At 36.3% G+C, this 17,988-nt stretch overlaps 1 protein-coding gene across 1 annotated transcript in view; it reads left to right on the top strand.

The window, feature by feature from the left end:
- Positions 1 to 17,988, top strand: part of LOC119522295 (protein diaphanous homolog 2-like) — a 308,625-nt gene that overhangs the window by 107,127 nt on the left and 183,510 nt on the right. The window contains exon 6 of the mRNA XM_037820855.1: positions 12,789 to 12,918. Coding sequence (XP_037676783.1) covers positions 12,789 to 12,918 — 130 coding nt within the window. The remainder of the gene's footprint in view (positions 1 to 12,788; positions 12,919 to 17,988) is intronic.

Consider the following 17,988-nt stretch of genomic DNA (forward strand, 5'->3'; position numbering starts at 1 on the left):
AGTTCTATTACAAATATGAAATTGACAATATTTGATCATTGTCAACACATATGAACAGCAATTTCATTTGGTGCAACCTACTACTACTACTCATTTCCTCATTTTCTCTAGCAGGATAGCCTATATTAATTGACCTAACATACTAATGAATTTTGATTTAAAAATTCTAAGTAAACATTCTATAAATACTGAGTTATAGTTAGTAGTAATGATTCATTCCTCCTCAGATGGTAAATGTGTATCTTCTGACTGCTTGAAAGCAACAATGATATTTTTCTCAAGTATGTATGAGAGTCTTTTGATAGTTTTTATGGATTGCTTCCTCATAATGATTTGATATTAGTGGTTCACCATTTTAGTTATTAGAAATTTAATTTAAACAAACAAATATATAAACACAAAATACTTAAAGAGAGCTATTCATCATCGAAATAAGGCCTTGTGTGTTCTATTAACTTTGGATTAGGCTTTTAGAAGTAGCTGCATGTTTATTCCATTAATCAATTAATTCTTGATTCAGAGATATATTTTGTATCCTCTATAAGTTTTTTTATTTTAAGACTTTTGAGCTGATTCCCTGAATTCCATGAATGGAATTTGTTGTTGCATTGGAGAGGGGGTTGTATTAAGAAAACTCACAGAATTTGTATTAAGAAAACTCACAGAATTTGTACTCATTGGGTGGACAAAATGCACACAAAACCAATAATATTAGGCGGCATACAGTAATTACTAATGATGATATCTACTACCTGTTAGGCATTGTGCTAGGCACTTTATGTATGTCGTCAGTTAATCCTTAAACCAACCCTCTGAGATAAAGATAATAATATACATTTTATGGTTCAGGAAACAAAGATTCAGAGAAGTTGAGAAGCTTGCCACATCAGAAAGCAAGTGAGCAGAATGTGAACCTAACTCATTTAATTTTAACGTGTAGGATACATGGTGTAAGTGCTGTAAGAAATAATTATTTTTATAGTATTTAAATCATTGAACGTATCATGAACTGAAACTACATCACACTCAAACACTATTACTGTCTTATCTTATTCTCTGTTCAATTCTCACACATAGTCTTTGGCTCCTGAATCAACTGTCAGTTTTACCAAAGGAGTGATAATGTCTTGTATGTATTTAGTAACACTCATAGGGCTTCTAACATTTGACTTAAGGTGATCCTTTGGCAAAAACAAGTAAACTCACAATGATGCAGTAGAATTACATTCTCATCTGTATTTCTGGAACTGAAAGAGACTATAATCTGTTGGAGACCATCAGAGACACATATGCACACACATACCTGTAAACAAGATTAGATTTTAATTTAGTATTGGTCTCCTATAGCCCACACGAAGTGGAAGTTTATATGGAAAAAAATGTTCATTCAGCAACATTTATTTGCCACCTTGTATGTTCTAGCATTCTCCTAGGTACTGTGGATTAATATATATATATATATATATATATATATATATATATATATATATATAACTAAAATAGGATCCTCCCCTATTTTAGTGGAAGAAACTACTGTGTGAAAGATGTGTAGTTAAAGAACATTGAGAAAAGACTCATTAATGCTCCTAATAATGATAGAGGAGTCTTCAGAAATGAGGTGGTGGCTGAGTAGTCTCGAAATACGAATAGACATTCACCTGGAAGACAGGGAAAATAAAGGAGAGAGAAAGAAGGTGGTGTCTAGACAGAGAGAACATCATGTGCTAACACAGTAGTATGACATTGCATGGTATATTCAAGCAATTGTTAGAAGACTGAAGAAAAGTGTATGCATCAGAAAGTAGCAGGAGACAAGTTAGAAAGTTCGGCACAGACCAGCTCATGAAGGGCTTTGTATGTGAAACCAAGAAGTTTGTATGCTTGAAGAGGAGGCTTTGCGATGGAAACTTTTAGTAAATTTTAAAGATAATGAAGAAAATCAAATTTTAGAAAAATAAAGGCTGTGTAGAGAGGTTAAATTAACTGAAGTTGTTTAGTTTAGAGAACAGAGCACATGAGAAGGAAAATTCCACACTGTGAGAGATTGTTATACAGAGGATAGTGACTAGATATTTTCAGTTCCTACTGAGGACAGAGCAAGAAGAAACAGGCTTAAATCTCAGCAGAAGGGAAAATGACCTACAGAAGGGGTCCTTTACAAAAAGATTCAGTGTGACACTTGTAAATGATTAAAATGTTATCTCAGGCTTTCTGGCTGTGTGCTGGTTTCCATGTACGCAAACAGCCTGATTTTCAAAGACTTTAAATTTTCAGTCTTGAATGAGGGTTTTGGGAATTAAAACTCTCTTATGTGCCAATTCATTGTTCAGAGATTTCACCATCTACCAAACTAAAGTTTTGGAAATGTATTTGAGCATGTAAAATATAAATATGGTCTTTCATAATACAGAATTCATATATAAATAGGTGTTCTATTAAAGGTATTTTATATTCATGTACCATTTCAGAATGTTATTAAAGATTAGATAGATGCAATTAATGTAAACTCAGTTATTTATTTTTAGGTATCATATTTATTGGTCAGATAATTGCAGTTAAAATTGCTATATGGTTTATAAACTGATGACATTTTATCAGTTAATGTAGTGAATTACTCTTCCTAATATTTATTGTTTTTCATTGATAAACTTATTAAAATAATATAAGCTTCTTTTTTTAGCTGTTCCAAATATTTCCAGTTTCTGGAACTGCTGTTTATGTTTATTTCATGTGAATACATATATATTATGTATAAGAGAGAGAGTTCCAGGGTGGACATTTTGTTCATCTTTTGGCATTTTGTAAAGAGAAGTCATGTGTCTCATGCCCCTGCCCAACTGTTACTTGTGGTTGATGGAGAGAAGGAAAGCATGGGAAAGCACAGGCAGGGATGCCAAAAGGCACTTGGCTTCTCTGTATGGGAGCAAAATCTTGAAATGCATACAATGTAGCCACCACTGAGTCTTAGGCAATCTGGGCAAGTATTATTTGGTTATTTGATGGTAATGTAAAATTAATATCATTTCAAATGGAAATCAGTTGTATTTCTTAAGCTAGTCCTAGGCACTTCGTAAGTGATTTTGTATATATTCTAATTAGATTACTTTGTTCTACCCACGAGATGTGTATATTCAACTAGTACATTTGGAAGAGCAGACTATTGGATAAATGCCATTAACTGTTAGAAATGATGAAGCTGAAGGTTCTTAGTTGCCTTCTATGCTGACAATGAACAATACAATAGCCTAAGAGAGAGCAACAATGGCTAATGTGTGAATGGTGTAGATGTGGTAAAAGAGACTGAAGACATATTAATTCAACGTAAATAGACTTTATAAGTAAAAATTATCCCCCTTATATATTTTTTTTTAATCTTCATTTTATTGAGATATATTCACATACCACGCAGTCATACAAAACAAATCATACTTTCGATTGTTTACAGTACCATTACATAGTGGTACATTCATCACCCAAATCAATCCCTGGCACCTTCATTAGCACACACACAAAAATAACAAGAATAATAATTAGAGTGAAAAAGAGCAACTGAAGTAAAAAAGAACACTGGATACCTTTGTCTGTTTGTTTCCTTCCCCTATTTTTCTACTCATCCATCTATAAACTAGACAAAGTGGAGTGTGGTCCTTATGGCTTTCCCAATCCCATTGTCACCCCTCATAAGCTACATTTTTATATAACTATCTTCGAGATTCATGGGTTCTGGGTTGTAGTTTGATAGTTTCAGGTATCCACCACCAGCTACCCCAATTCTTTAGAACCTAAAAAGGGTTGTCTAAAGTGTGCATAAGAGTGCCCACCAGAGTGACCTCTTGGCTCCTTTTGGAATCTCTCTGCCACTGAAGCTTATTTCATTTCCTTTCACATCCCCCTTTTGGTCAAGAAGATGTTCTCCGTCCCACGATGCCAGGTCTACATTCCTCCCCGGGAGTCATATTCCACGTTGCCAGGGAGATTCACTCCCCTGGGTGTCTGATCCCACGTAGTGGGGAGGGCAGTGATTTCACCTTTCAAGTTGGCTTAGCTAGAGAGACAGGGCCACATCTGAGCAACAAAGAGGCATTCGGGAGGAGGCTCTTAGGCACAACCATAGGGAGGCCTAGCCTCTCCTTTGCAGCAACTGTCTACCCAAGGGTAAAACCTGTGGTACAGGGCTCAACCCATCAAACCACCAGTCCCCTATGTCTGTGGTCATGTTAGCAACCATGGAGGTGGGGTAGGCGAATACCCCTGCATTCTCCACAGTCTCCTCAAGGGGACACTACATCTTTTTTTTTTCAACTTTCCCTTCTTTTTTAAATCAACTGTATGAAAAAAAAAGTTAAAAAGAAAACAAACATACAATAAAAGAACATTTCAAAGAGACCATAACAAGGGAGTAAGAAAAAGACAACTAACCTAAGATAACTGCTTAACTTCCAACATGTTCCTACTTTACCCCAAGAAAGTTACCTAATATAGTAACATTTCTGTGAACTTGCTCCTACTATATCCATCAGAAATTAACAGACCATAGTCATTCCTGGGCATCCCCAGAACGTTAAATAGCTTATCTGTTCTTCTTGGATTATTGTTCCCCCTTCCTTAATTGCTCTCTATTGCTAGTTCCCCTACATTCTACATTATAAACCATTTGTTTTACATTTTTCAAAGTTCACATTAGTGGTAGCATATAATATTTCTCTTTTTGTGCCTGGCTTATTTCGCTCAGCATTATGTCTTCAAGGTTCATCCATGTTGTCATATGTTTCACCAGATCGTTCCTTCTTACTGCCGCGTGGTATTCCATCATGTGTATATACCACATTTTATTTATCCACTCATCTGTTGAAGGACATTTGGGTTGTTTCCATCTCTTGGCAATTGTGAATAATGCTGCTATGAACATTGGCGTGCAGATATCTGTTCGTGTCACTGCTTTCCGACCTTCCGGGTATATACCGAGAAGTGCAATCGCTGGATCGAATGGTAACTCTATATCTAGTTTTCTAAGGAACTGCCAGACTGACTTCCAGAGTGGCTGAACCATTATACAGTCCCACCAACAATGAATAAGAGTTCCAATTTCTCCACATCCCCTCCAGCATTTGTAGTTTCCTGTTTGTTTAATGGCAGCCATTCTAACCGGTGTTAGATGGTATCTCATTGTGGTCTTAATTTGCATCTCTCTAATAGCTAGTGAAGCTGAACATTTTTTCATGTGTTTCTTGGCCATTTGTATTTCCTCTTCAGAGAACTGTCTTTTCATATCTTTTGCCCATTTTATAATTGGGCCGACTGTACTATTGTCATTGAGTTGTAGGATTTCTTTATATATGCAAGATACCAGTCTTTTGTCAGATACATGGTTTCCAAAAATTTTTTCCCATTGAGTTGGCTGCCTCTTTACCTTTTTGAGAAATTCCTTTGAGGTGCAGAAACTTCTAAGCTTGCGGAGTTCCCATTTATCTATGTTTTCTTTTGTTGCTTGTGCTTTGGGTGTAAAGTCTAGGAAGTGGCCGCCTAATACAAGGTCTTGAAGATGTTTTCCTACATTATCTTCTAGGAGTTTTATGGTACTTTCTTTTATATTGAGATCTTTGGTCCATTTTGAGTTAATTTTTGTGTAGGGGGTGAGGTAGGGGTCCTCTTTCATTCTTTTGGATATGGATATCCAACTCTCCCAGCCCCATTTGTTGAAAAGACCATTATGACTCAGTTCAGTGACTTTGGGGGCCTTATCAAAGATCAGTCGGCCATAGATCTGAGGGTCTATCTCCGAATTCTCAATTCGATTCCATTGATCTGTATGTCTATCTTTGTGCCAGTACCATGCTGTTTTGGCAACTGTGGCTTTAGAATAAGCTTCAAAGTCAGGGAGTGTAAGTCCTCCCACTTCGTTTTTCTTTTTTAGAGTGTCTTTAGCAATTCGAGGCATCTTCCCTTTCCAGATAAATTTGATAACTAGCTTTTCCAAGTCTGCAAAGTAGGTTGTTGGAATTTTGATTGGGATTCCATTGAATCTGTAGATGAGTTTGGGTAGAATTGACATCGTAATGACGTTTAGCCTTCCTATCCATGAACATGGAATGTTTTTCCATCTCTTAAGGTCCCCTTCTATTTCTTTTAGTAGAGTTATGTAGTTTTCTTTGTATAGGTCTTTTATATCTTTGCTTAAGTTTATTCCTAGGTACTTGATTTTTTTAGTTGCTATTGAAAATGGTATCTTTTTCGTGAGTGTCTCTTCAGTTTGTTCATTTCTAGCATATAGAAACATTACTGACTTATGTGCATTAATCTTGTATCCCGCTACTTTGCTAAATTTGTTTATTAGCTCTAGTAGCTGTATCGTCGATTTCTCAGGGTTCTCCAGATATAAGATCATATCATCTGCAAACAATGACAGTTTTACTTCTTCTTTTCCAATTTGGATGCCTTTTATTTCTTTGTCTTGCCGGATTGCCCTGGCTAGCACTTCCAGCACAATGTTGAATAACAGTGGTGACAGCGGGCATCCTTGTCTTGTTCCTGATCTTAGAGGGAAGGCTTTCAGTCTCTCACCATTGAGTACTATGCTGGCTGTGGGTTTTTCATATATGCTCTTTATCATGTTCAGGAAGTTTCCTTCAATTCCTACCTTTTGAAGTGTTTTTATCAAAAAGGGATGTTGGATTTTGTCAAATGCTTTTTCAGCATCTATTGAGATGATCAATTGATTTTTCCCTTTCGACTTGTTAATGTGTTGTAATACATTGATTGATTTTCTTATGTTGAACCATCCTTGCATGCCTGGAATGAACCCCACTTGGTCATGGTGTATGATTTTTTTAATGTGTCTTTGGATTCGATTTGCAAGTATTTTGTTGAGGATTTTTGCATCTATATTCATTAGGGAGATTGGCCGGTAGTTTTCCTTTTTTGTAGCATCTTTGCCTGGTTTTGGTATTAGATTGATGTTAGCTTCATAGAATGAGTTAGGTAGTGTTCCATTTTCTTCAATGTTTTGAAAGAGTTTGAGTAAGATTGGTGTCAGTTCTTTCTGGAAAGTTTGGTAGAATTCCCCTGTGAAGCCATCTGGCCCTGGGCATTTATTTGTGGGAAGATTTTTGATGACTGATTGGATCTCTTTGCTTGTGATGGGTTGGTTGAAGTCTTCTATTTCTTCTCTGGTCAGTCTAGGTTGTTCATATGTTTCCAGGAAATTGTCCATTTCCTCTACATTATCCAGTTTGTTGCCATATAGTTGTTCATAGTATCCTCTTATAATTTTTTTAATTTCTTCAGGATCTGCAGTTATGTCACCTTTTTCATTCATTATTTTGTTTATATGGGTCTTCTCTCTTTTTGATTTTGTCAGTCTAGCTAGGGGCTTGTCAATCTTGTTGATCTTCTCAAAGAACCAACTTTTGGTGATATTTATCCTCTCTATTGTTTTTTTGTTCTCTATGTCATTTATTTCTGCTTTAATCCTTGTTATTTCTTTTCTTCTACTTGGTTTAGGATTGGTTTGCTGTTCATTTTCTAGCTTCTTCAGTTGATCCATTAGTTCTTTGATTTTGGCTCTTTCTTTGTTTTTAATATATGCGTTTAGTGCTATAAATTTCCCCCTTAGCACTGCTTTTGCTGCATCCCATAGATTTTGGTATGTTGTGTTCTCATTTTCATTCGTCTCTATATATTTAGCAATTTCTCTTGCTATTTCTTCTTTAACCCACTGATTGTTTAGGAGTGTGTTGTTTAACCTCCAGGTATTTGTGAATTTTCTAAGTCTCTGATGGTTATTGACTTCTAATTGTATTCCATTGTGGTCAGAGAATGTGCTTTGAATAATTTCAATCTTTTTAAATTTATTGAGGCTTGTTTTATGTCCCAGCATATGATCTATTCTGGAGAAAGTTCCATGAGCACTAGAAAAGTATGTGTATCCTGGTGATTTGGGATGTAATGTCCTGTATATGTCTGTTAAATCTAATTCATTTATCAGATTGTTTAGGTTTTCAATTTCCTTATTGGTCTTCTGTCTGGTTGATCTATCTATAGTTGAGAGTGATGTGTTGAAGTCTCCCACAATTATTGTGGAAACATCAATTGCTTCCTTTAGTTTTGCCAGTGTTTCTCTCATGTATTTTGTGGCACCTTGATTGGGTGCATAGACATTTACGATTGTTATTTCTTCTTGTTGAATTGCCCCTTTTATTAGTATGTAGTGGCCTTCTTTGTCTCTCAAAACATCCCTGCATTTGAAGTCTATTTTATCTGAGATTAATATTGCTACACCTGCTTTCTTTTGGCTGTAGCTTGCATGAAATATTTTTTTCCATCCTTTCACTTTCAGTTTGTTTGTGTCCCTGTGTCTAAGATGAGTCTCTTGTATGCAACATATTGATGGTTCATTTTTTTTGATCCATTCTGCAAATCTATATCTTTTAATTGGGGAGTTTAATCCATTTACATTCAACATTATAACCGTGAAGGCATTTCTTGAATCAGCCATCTTATCCTTTGGTTTATGTTTGTCATATTTTTCCCCTCTGTCTATTAATATCCTTTATTGTACCCATACCGAATCTCTTTAGTACTGAACCTTTCTCCAAGTCTCTCTGTCCTTTCTTTGTTTCTCTGTCTGTAGGGCTCTCTTTAGTATCTCCAGTAGGGCAGGTCTCTTGTTAGCAAATTCTCTCAGCATTTGTTTGTCTGTGAAAAATTTAAGCTCTCCCTCAAATTTGAAGGAGAGCTTTGCTGGATAAAGTATTCTTGGCTGGAAATTTTTCTCACTCAGAATTTTAAATATATCGTGCCACTGCCTTCTCGCCTCCATGGTGGCTGCTGAGTAGTCACTACTTAGTCTTATGCTGTTTCCTTTGTATGTGGTGAGTTGCTTTTCTCTTGCTGCTTTCAGAACTTGCTCCTTCTCTTCTGTGTTTGACAGTGTGATCAGTATATGTCTCGGAGTGGGTTTATTTGGATTTATTCTATTTGGGGTTCGCTGAGCATTTATGATTTGTGTATTTATGTTGTTTAGAAGATTTGGGAAGTTTTCCCCAACAATTTCTTTGAATACTCTTCCTAGACCTTTACCCTTTTCTTCCCCTTCTGGGACACCAATGAGTCTTATGTTCGGACGTTTCATATGATCTATCATATCCCTGAGGTCCATTTCGATTTTTTCAATTTTTTTCCCCATTCTTTCTTTTATGCTTTCATTTTCCATTCTGTCATCTTCCAGGTCACTGATTCGTTGTTCAACTTCCTCTAGTCTTGTACTATGAGTGTCCAGAATCTTTTTAATTTGGTCAACAGTTTCTTTAATTTCCATAAGATCATCCATTTTTTTATTTAGTCTTGCAATGTCTTCTTTATGCTCTTCTAGGGTCTTCTTGATTTACTTTGTCTCCCGTACTATGGTCTCATTGTTCATCTTTAATTCTTTGAGTAGCTGCTCTAGGTGCTGTGTCTCTTCTGGTCTTTTGATTTGGGTGCTTGGGCTTGGGTTATCCATATCGTCTTGTTTTTTCATATGCTTTATAATTTTCTGTTGTTTTTGGCCTCGTGGCATTTGCTGAACTTGATAGGGTTCTTTTAGGGTTTGTAGACCAATTGAAGTACTTATCTCTAATTTATCAGATCTACAGCTTCGTGGAGTACACTTTCTCTAACTAACCAGCAGGTGGCGTCCACGAGCCACCTGTTCTCCACAAGCCAGTTCTCCCCTGCTTAGCCTTTTTGGTGAGTGGGGGAGTGAGTCTTGTGGGGCCCAATTGGTGTACCAAGCTTGCGTGTGTAGTTGGTGTTGCCTGCCCTGTATATGGGGCGTGTTTCTGGGCAGTCAGGGAGGGGGGCGTGGCTCTAACAATCAAATATCCCTGGTGATCCTATAGTTTTAAGGCTGCTGCAATAGTCTAATCCTTCAGTTCAGTCCTGCCAGAGTTTGTCTCTGCCACTGACCCACAAGTCCTTGGTATTGGCGTATGGCTCCTGAGACTTGCAAGTGGGCCCCTCTTCCAGGCCGTGCACCCCGGGTCCTCTGTTGAGGGATGACTGTGCTATGTCACAGGTGAGTGCCATCCCCCCAGAGCAGTTCTGGGCTGCTGGGCTGTGTAGGGAAGCTCCCAGTCTGCTGAAATGATGGCTGATTGGGGCTTTGTTAATTCACACTGCTCTACCTTCCCAACTCTGGGACAATCAGCTGAGGTTGCAGGGAAGGCCTGGCAGGGAGGGGCGCGGGTCCCCTGGCCGCAAAAACTTACAGATTTTGCTGATCTCAGCAGTTCCACGTTTTCATGAGTGTTGTATGAAGTATGCCCAAAGTCAGATTGCTCTGTGGTGTCCAGTCCACGCAGTTCCTGGCTTTCTACCTACTTTCCTGGAGGAGTAACTAAAACATACAGCTCACCAGTCTGCCATCTTGCCCCGCCTTCCCCCCTTATATTTTACTGTTATATTTATTTAAAAGTAATTGGTCTAGGGGTCATATACTTAGAGAAAGATTAAAAAAAAAAGGTCATAATTTGCTACCAGTTTAAAATATTAAAATGGACTGTGTGTGAAGTTTTTAAAAAATAAATATTGCAAAACAGATTTAGCAGTTTGTCTTGCAGACCAACTAAGATATTTCTGTTTGACAAGATAGATGCTTGGCCATGTTTGCCCAGGCTTTATAGGAAATATTAAGATTCTAAGAAAGCATCTGCATATGCTTTCTACATTCCTTTCTGATTTAAACAAATATCCTTAGATATTTATTTTTTCTGAATATTATGCATTATTTAACGTTTTAAAATGTAGCCATTGATTCTGCTAAAGTTCTAAACAGAAATTAAATTGTTGATGGGCCTGATTCTAAATAATTTTTAATCAGTAAAAACAAATATTTGTGGAAATTAAGCACCTGTAAGTACATGTGCCAAATGCAGAATATTTTTTATTGCAAAACAATGTAACATTCTTGTTAAAGAAAAAATAATAATAAAATTACCCATAAAATTGATATATGAGCACAGTGCTATTTTTCTATTTTTGTGTTTTCCATTCCATTGTTGGCCATATGCATACCTTTCTTTTTTGTGTGTGTTTTCTTGGTAACAAATATGATATACTTGTTGATTTGGTGTCCTGAAAAGCTAGATGGATTTTTGTTGTTGATTTGTTGTTATTTGTTTGTTTTAACTTATTTGTTTGTTTGAACTCTACAGAGTTCATAAAATATAGATTATTTTCCTTTTCTTTAGGAAGATGTACCTTTAAATTTCCCTAAGTACCTAATGTTTTTAGAATTTAGGGTTTAGTTAATTTGTAATAAAAAGTAAAATATTAATTTCCTTCTTATTTGAAATATCCAGCATACCCTGAAAATGAAGTACTTTGTGAATATATAGTACAGAGTTCCCAGGTAAAGACCTTGCTTTAAGAAAGTGAACCTTCCGTTGAGTCTTCTAAGGCTGTAAGTCTTACTTAGGACAAATTGCCTTTAAGATTTTTATTGCTTTTTGTTCTTATAGCTTGTCCTTAAATTGTGTCATTTCTACCTGTGGCACTTAAAAATGTTTGGTGGATCAGCATGGTAATGCAAACTTTTAAATATTTTACCTATGTAGGGTCAGGTAATCCCAGGAATTCTAGAAGAAATAATTGTGACTACTTCAACTATCATGCCTCCTGTGGCTGTTGCTTTGGAGCCTTAAGACTAATGTTTCTTTCAAGTTGTTTGTACTATTGGGGCTTAAAGTGTTGTTAAAAAGTTATAGTACAAAAGATTCAGATTGGGCCTGATTTATTAAATGCTATGGATTTTTTTTTCCTTAGTCACTAAAACAATAAGGATTAAATTACTTTGTAATTACCTAAATGTCCTCTGCAGCCTTTTCATAAGCCTGTTTGGGAAAAATACTCATTTATTCTAAACAGAGTAATCCTTAAAGCTAAAAATCCCAAATCAGTATGAGCATCAGTGGACAAACCCATCATCTAAAGATTATAGAATTAAAACATCCAATAGAATGAGAAAACTTGATATTTTATGCCATGTTTATGATTTGTTTCTGAATAAATCCCTGATTTCATTTGTGACTTAGTCTAATATGAGAGTTATATTAAAGAAAACACTAGATTCTCATCATAGATTTTTTGTGTCCTGTACTTTAAAGCTTCTAACAGTGGTGTCTTTGAGAATGAAATACAATATGTAAGCAGACAAATAAAACTTTTCATACCATCATGACTGTGTGGTCAGATTCTGTTTATAAACCAGGATAAGAAGAATCTTGGGTTGTTCTTCTTTTCTGATGACCTTTGCAAAGAAAAGGAGCGTAAAATATGCTTACTCTTTTGCACTAATTTGCATTAGTGTTGGCTAGAATTAGATAAAACCTTACAAATGAATAAAGGGTCCAAGAATATATTTTTGTGATAAAGAATGTAGAATGCTGATTACATAACATAAAGGCACCTTAACTTGAACTATGACTATCAGTACTTAAATGGATGTTCTTATTTCACAAAAATAGTAGTTCATTTTGCCGTGATGATTCAGATATTCAGAATCAGATAAGATTAAAGTTGGTCACTTTTATTGATGAGCTTTCTCTCATTTGAAAACATGGGGATCATTTTAAAATCCTGAGCATTTCTATAGACTCATTTAGAAACCTACCCCAAACATTTTTTTTTTCATTTTAGATGCATTGTAATGAATTGAATTCATTCATTTATCATTTGTTATTTTCACTTGTTTAAGAAAAAAAAATCTATACTAAAAATGCTGATTTTATTTGTTTGTTGTTTGTTTCCAGATTAGAGATACTAAATCAGCAGATCAAAAAACAACACTTTTGCATTTTATTGCTGAAATTTGTGAGGAAAAATACCGGGATATCCTGAAATTTCCAGAAGAACTGGAACATGTAGAAAGTGCAAGCAAAGGTAATTAATTTGCAACTATTTTGAGACTCGCCCTTGCCTGAGTACTTTATTTTAAAAGGTAGAATTAAGGAACCTATAAACATTCATCATAAAAGGATTTTTTCGGCTTGTTTACTGCCATAAGGAAAGCAGGAAAATAGTTTTCATTAGCTTATATTTGACAGTATAATGCATGTTAATGTCTTGCTTTTGACTCACTTTATATATGCCATTGTTATTTCATAATACTGCTAGGTTATTGAAGGTTTCATATTTCTCATCCGATAATATGTTCTTTCATTCGTTTGATAAATATTTAAGTGTTGTTTGCAAAAAAGCCATATTAAGGGGGCTTTTGGTGATATCAAAATGATTGTAAGTTCTTGCTTGAATGTGTTTAAAATCTATAAGGTGCAAAAAGACATACATACAAATACTTTATAATACAAGGATGAATGTGAGCAGCACTAAAGGAAAGACAATGTACTATAATTAAGATGAGAGAGAAAGTACTATTAATTGGGGAGATAAAAGGTTTCCTGGAAGAGGCCAGAAGGGTGAATCTTGAGGATTGGATTTTTACAGACATGGAAAAGAGGCAGCCTTTCCAAAGAGAAAGCAACGTGAGCAAGGCAGAGAGGTAGAATGTTTTAGCACAGCTGAAGGGAAGTAGTTAACTTACAAGCCTGAAGCAATAAGGTAAGCATCTCAGAGAGATGTCGGTGTCATGCTAAGGAATGTGGTCTTGATGTGGTAGGCAGTAAGATGTCACTGGAGGAATAGAATGGGCAGGACTTGGCACGAGTGAGGAACTGGTTTGGGGGGACGGGGTGGATTTCTCCAAGGTTTTAATTCAGGGCAGATAGCTTTGACAGGAAGCAAAATTAGTGAGTATTGCCTCTCCTCTTGCAAGATGTTGAAAAGTGAAAGAAAAAATGAAGGGAGAATCCAGGAAACATTTTCTGAATATGAGATTATATATGTGGAGAAGTACATTTTATCTTTTAGATAAGAAAAGTATGACATAGATCTTATTTGAAATGGTACTGTAGTAATTCCATTGCCCTATAACTCTGAAGACTTTCTGTAAGGACCCAAAAGCATGTACGTTTTCCGAGTTTATTACAAACCATATAAACCTGTAGTGTCCTTTGAAGGAAAAAACAAAGTGTGTCTATAAAACCCAGAATATTGTTTGTGTAACATTGTGCAATGGTCATGTTGGCTGGTCTGGTATTTTTTATCAAATCTCCAAAATACTTCTTTAATGTAATCTATTGTGTCTCATTTTGTGGTCCAAAGACCACAATAACACTAGGAGATAATCTATAACTGCATAGCATGATTTATTTTCTTTCCTCTTTTTAGGAAAATTAAAATCACTGTAATAGCAACTGTAGCAACTTTCTGACAACTGCTTTTCTAAAGACCTTCTAAGGCTGAAAGGCCTAGATCTTTAAATATGCTTTTGTAACTAGAGGCATATTTACTAACAAGTAACTAATGTAGAATAATAGCAACATTTAGAAAATCCATACTATAATTTGAAACGTGTGAAATGCCAAAAATAAGACTGATTCTTGAATTAGATCATTTCAGTACTATTATTTTTTTTTTAATCATCATTTTATTGAGATATATTCACATACCACGCAGTCATACAAAACAAATTGTACTTTCGATTGTTTACAGTACCTTTACATAGTTGTACATTCATCACCTAAATCAATCCCTGACACCTTCATTAGCACACACACAAAAATAACAAGAATAATAATTAGAGTGAAAAAGAGCAATTGAAGTAAAAAAGAACACTGGGTGCCTTTGTCTGTTTGTTTCCTTCCCCTACTTTTCTACACATCCATCCATAAACTAGACAAAGTGGAGTTTGGTCCTTATGGCATTCCCAATCCCATTGTCACCCCTCATAAGCTACATTTTTATACAACTGTCTTCGAGATTCATGGGTTCTGGGTTGTAGTTTAATAGTTTCAGGTATCCACCACCAGCTACCCCAATTCTTTAGAACCTAAAAAAGGTTGTCTAAAGTGTGCGTAAGAGTGCCCACCAGAGTGATCTCTCGGCTCGTTTTGGAATCTCTCTGCCACTGAAGCTTATTTCATTTCCTTTCACATCCCCCTTTTGGTCAAGAAGATGTTCTCCATCCCACGATGCCGGGTCTACATTCCTCCCCGGGAGTCATATTCCACGTTGCCAGGGAGATTCACTTCCCTGGGTGTCTGATCCCACGTAGGGGGGAGGGCAGTGATTTCACCTTTCAAGTTGGCTTAGCCAGAGAGAGAGGGCCACATCTGAGCAACAAAGAGGCATTCAGGAGGAGACTCTTAGGCACAAATACAGGGAGGCCTAGCCTCTCCTTTGCAGCAACCGTCTTCCCAAGGGTAAAACTTATGGTAGAGGGCTCAACCCATCAAACCACCAGTCCCCTATGTCTGTGGTCATGTTAGCAACCATGGAGGTGGGGTAGGCGAATACCCCTGCATTCTCCACAGGCTCCTCAAGGGGGCACTACATCTTTTTTTTTTTTTTCCTTGTTTGTCTTTTTTCTTTCTTTTTTTTTTTTTCTAACTTTCCCTTCTTTTTTAAATCAACTGTATGAAAAAAAAAGTTAAAAAGAAAACAAACATACAATAAAAGAACATTTCAAAGAGACCATAACAAGGGAGTAAGAAAAAGACAACTAACCTAAGATAACTGCTTAACTTCCAACATGTTCCTACTTTACCCCAAGAAAGTTACGTAATATAGCAACATTTCAGTGAACTTGTTCCTACTACATCCATCAGAAATTAACAGACCATAGTCATTTCTGGGCATCCCCAGAACGTTAAATAGCTTATCTGTTCTTCTTGAATTATTGTTCCCCCTTCCTTAATTGCTCTCTACTGCTAGTTCCCCTACATTCTACATTATAAACCATTTGTTTTACATTTTTCAAAGTTCACATTAGTGGTAGCATATAATATTTCTCTTTTTGTGCCTGGCTTATTTCGCTCAGCATTATGTCTTCAAGGTTCATCCATGTTGTCATATGTTTCACCAGATCGTTCCTTCTTACTGCCGCGTAGTATTCCATCGTGTGTATATGCCACATTTTATTTATCCACTCATCTGTTGAAGGACATTTGGGTTGTTTCCATCTCTTGGCAATTGTGAATAATGCTGCTATGAACATTGGCGTGCAGATATCTGTTCGTGTCACTGCTTTCCGATCTTCCGGGTATATACCGAGAAGTGCAATCGCTGGATCGAATGGTAGCTCTATATGTAGTTTTCTAAGGAACTGCCAGACTGACTTCCAGAGTGGCTGAACCATTATACAGTCCCACCAACAATGAATAAGAGTTCCAATTTCTCCACATCCCCTCCAGCATTTGTAGTTTCCTGTTTGTTTAATGGCAGCCATTCTAACCGGTGTTAGATGGTATCTCATTGTGGTCTTAATTTGCATCTCTCTAATAGCTAGTGAAGCTGAACATTTTTTCATGTGTTTCTTGGCCATTTGTATTTCCTCTTCAGAGAACTGTCTTTGCATATCTTTTGCCCATTTTATAATTGGGCTGTCTGTACTATTGTCATTGAGTTGTAGGATTTCTTTGTATATGCAAGATATCAGTCTTTTGTCAGATACATGGTTTCCAAAAATATTTTCCCATTGAGTTGGCTGCCTCTTTACCTTTTTGAGAAATTCCTTTGAGGTGCAGAAACTTCTAAGCTTGAGGAGTTCCCATTTATCTATTTTCTCTTTTGTTGCTTGTGCTTTGGGTGTAAAGTCTAGGAAGTGGCCTCCTAATACAAGGTCTTGAAGATGTTTTCCTACATTATCTTCTAGGAGTTTTATGGTACTTTCTTTTATATTGAGATCTTTGGTCCATTTTGAGTTAATTTTTGTGTAGGGGGTGAGGTAGGGGTCCTCTTTCATTCTTTTGGATATGGATATCCAACTCTCCCAGCCCCATTTGTTGAAAAGACCATTATGGCTCAGTTCGGTGACTTTGGGGGCCTTATCAAAGATCAGTCGGCCATAGATCTGAGGGTCTATCTCTGAATTCTCAATTCGATTCCATTGATCTATATGTCTATCTTTGTGCCAGTACCATGCTGTTTTGGCAACTGTGGCTTTATAATAAGCTTCAAAGTCAGGGAGTGTAAGTCCTCCCACTTCGTTTTTCTTTTTTAGAGTGTCTTTAGCAATTCGAGGCATCTTCCCTTTCCAAATAAATTTGATAACTAGCTTTTCCAAGTCTGCAAAGTAGGTTGTTGGAATTTTGATTGGGATTGCATTGAATCTGTAGATGAGTTTGGGTAGAATTGACATCTTAATGACATTTAGTCTTCCTATCCATGAACATGGAATATTTTTCCATCTTTTAAGGTCCCCTTCTATTTCTTTTAGTAGAGTTATGTAGTTTTCTTTGTATAGGTCTTTTACATCTTTGCTTAAGTTTATTCCTAGGTACTTGATTTTTTTAGTTGCTATTGAAAATGGTATCTTTTTCTTGAGTGTCTCTTCAGTTTGTTCATTTCTAGCATATAGAAACATTACTGACTTATGTGCATTAATCTTGTATCCCGCTACTTTGCTAAATTTGTTTATTAGCTCTAGGAGGTGTATCGTTGATTTCTCAGGGTTTTCTAGATATAAGATCATATCATCTGCAAACAATGACAGTTTTACTTCTTCTTTTCCAATTTGGATGCCTTTTATTTCTTTGTCTTGCCGGATTGCCCTGGCTAGCACTTCCAGCACAATGTTGAATAACAGTGGTGACAGCGGGCATCCTTGTCTTGTTCCTGATCTTAGAGGGAAGGCTTTCAGTCTCTCACCATTGAGTACTATGCTGGCTGTGGGTTTTTCATATATGCTCTTTATCATGTTGAGGAAGTTTCCTTCAATTCCTACCTTTTGAAGTGTTTTTATCAAAAAGGGATGTTGGATTTTGTCAAATGCTTTTTCAGCATCTATTGAGATGATCAATTGATTTTTCCCTTTCGAGTTTTTAATGTGTTGTAATACATTGATTGTTTTTCTTATGTTGAACCATCCTTGCATGCCTGGAATGAACCCCA

The sequence above is a fragment of the Choloepus didactylus genome, chromosome X (assembly GCF_015220235.1).
Source record: "Choloepus didactylus isolate mChoDid1 chromosome X, mChoDid1.pri, whole genome shotgun sequence".
Taxonomy (NCBI): domain Eukaryota; kingdom Metazoa; phylum Chordata; class Mammalia; order Pilosa; family Megalonychidae; genus Choloepus; species Choloepus didactylus.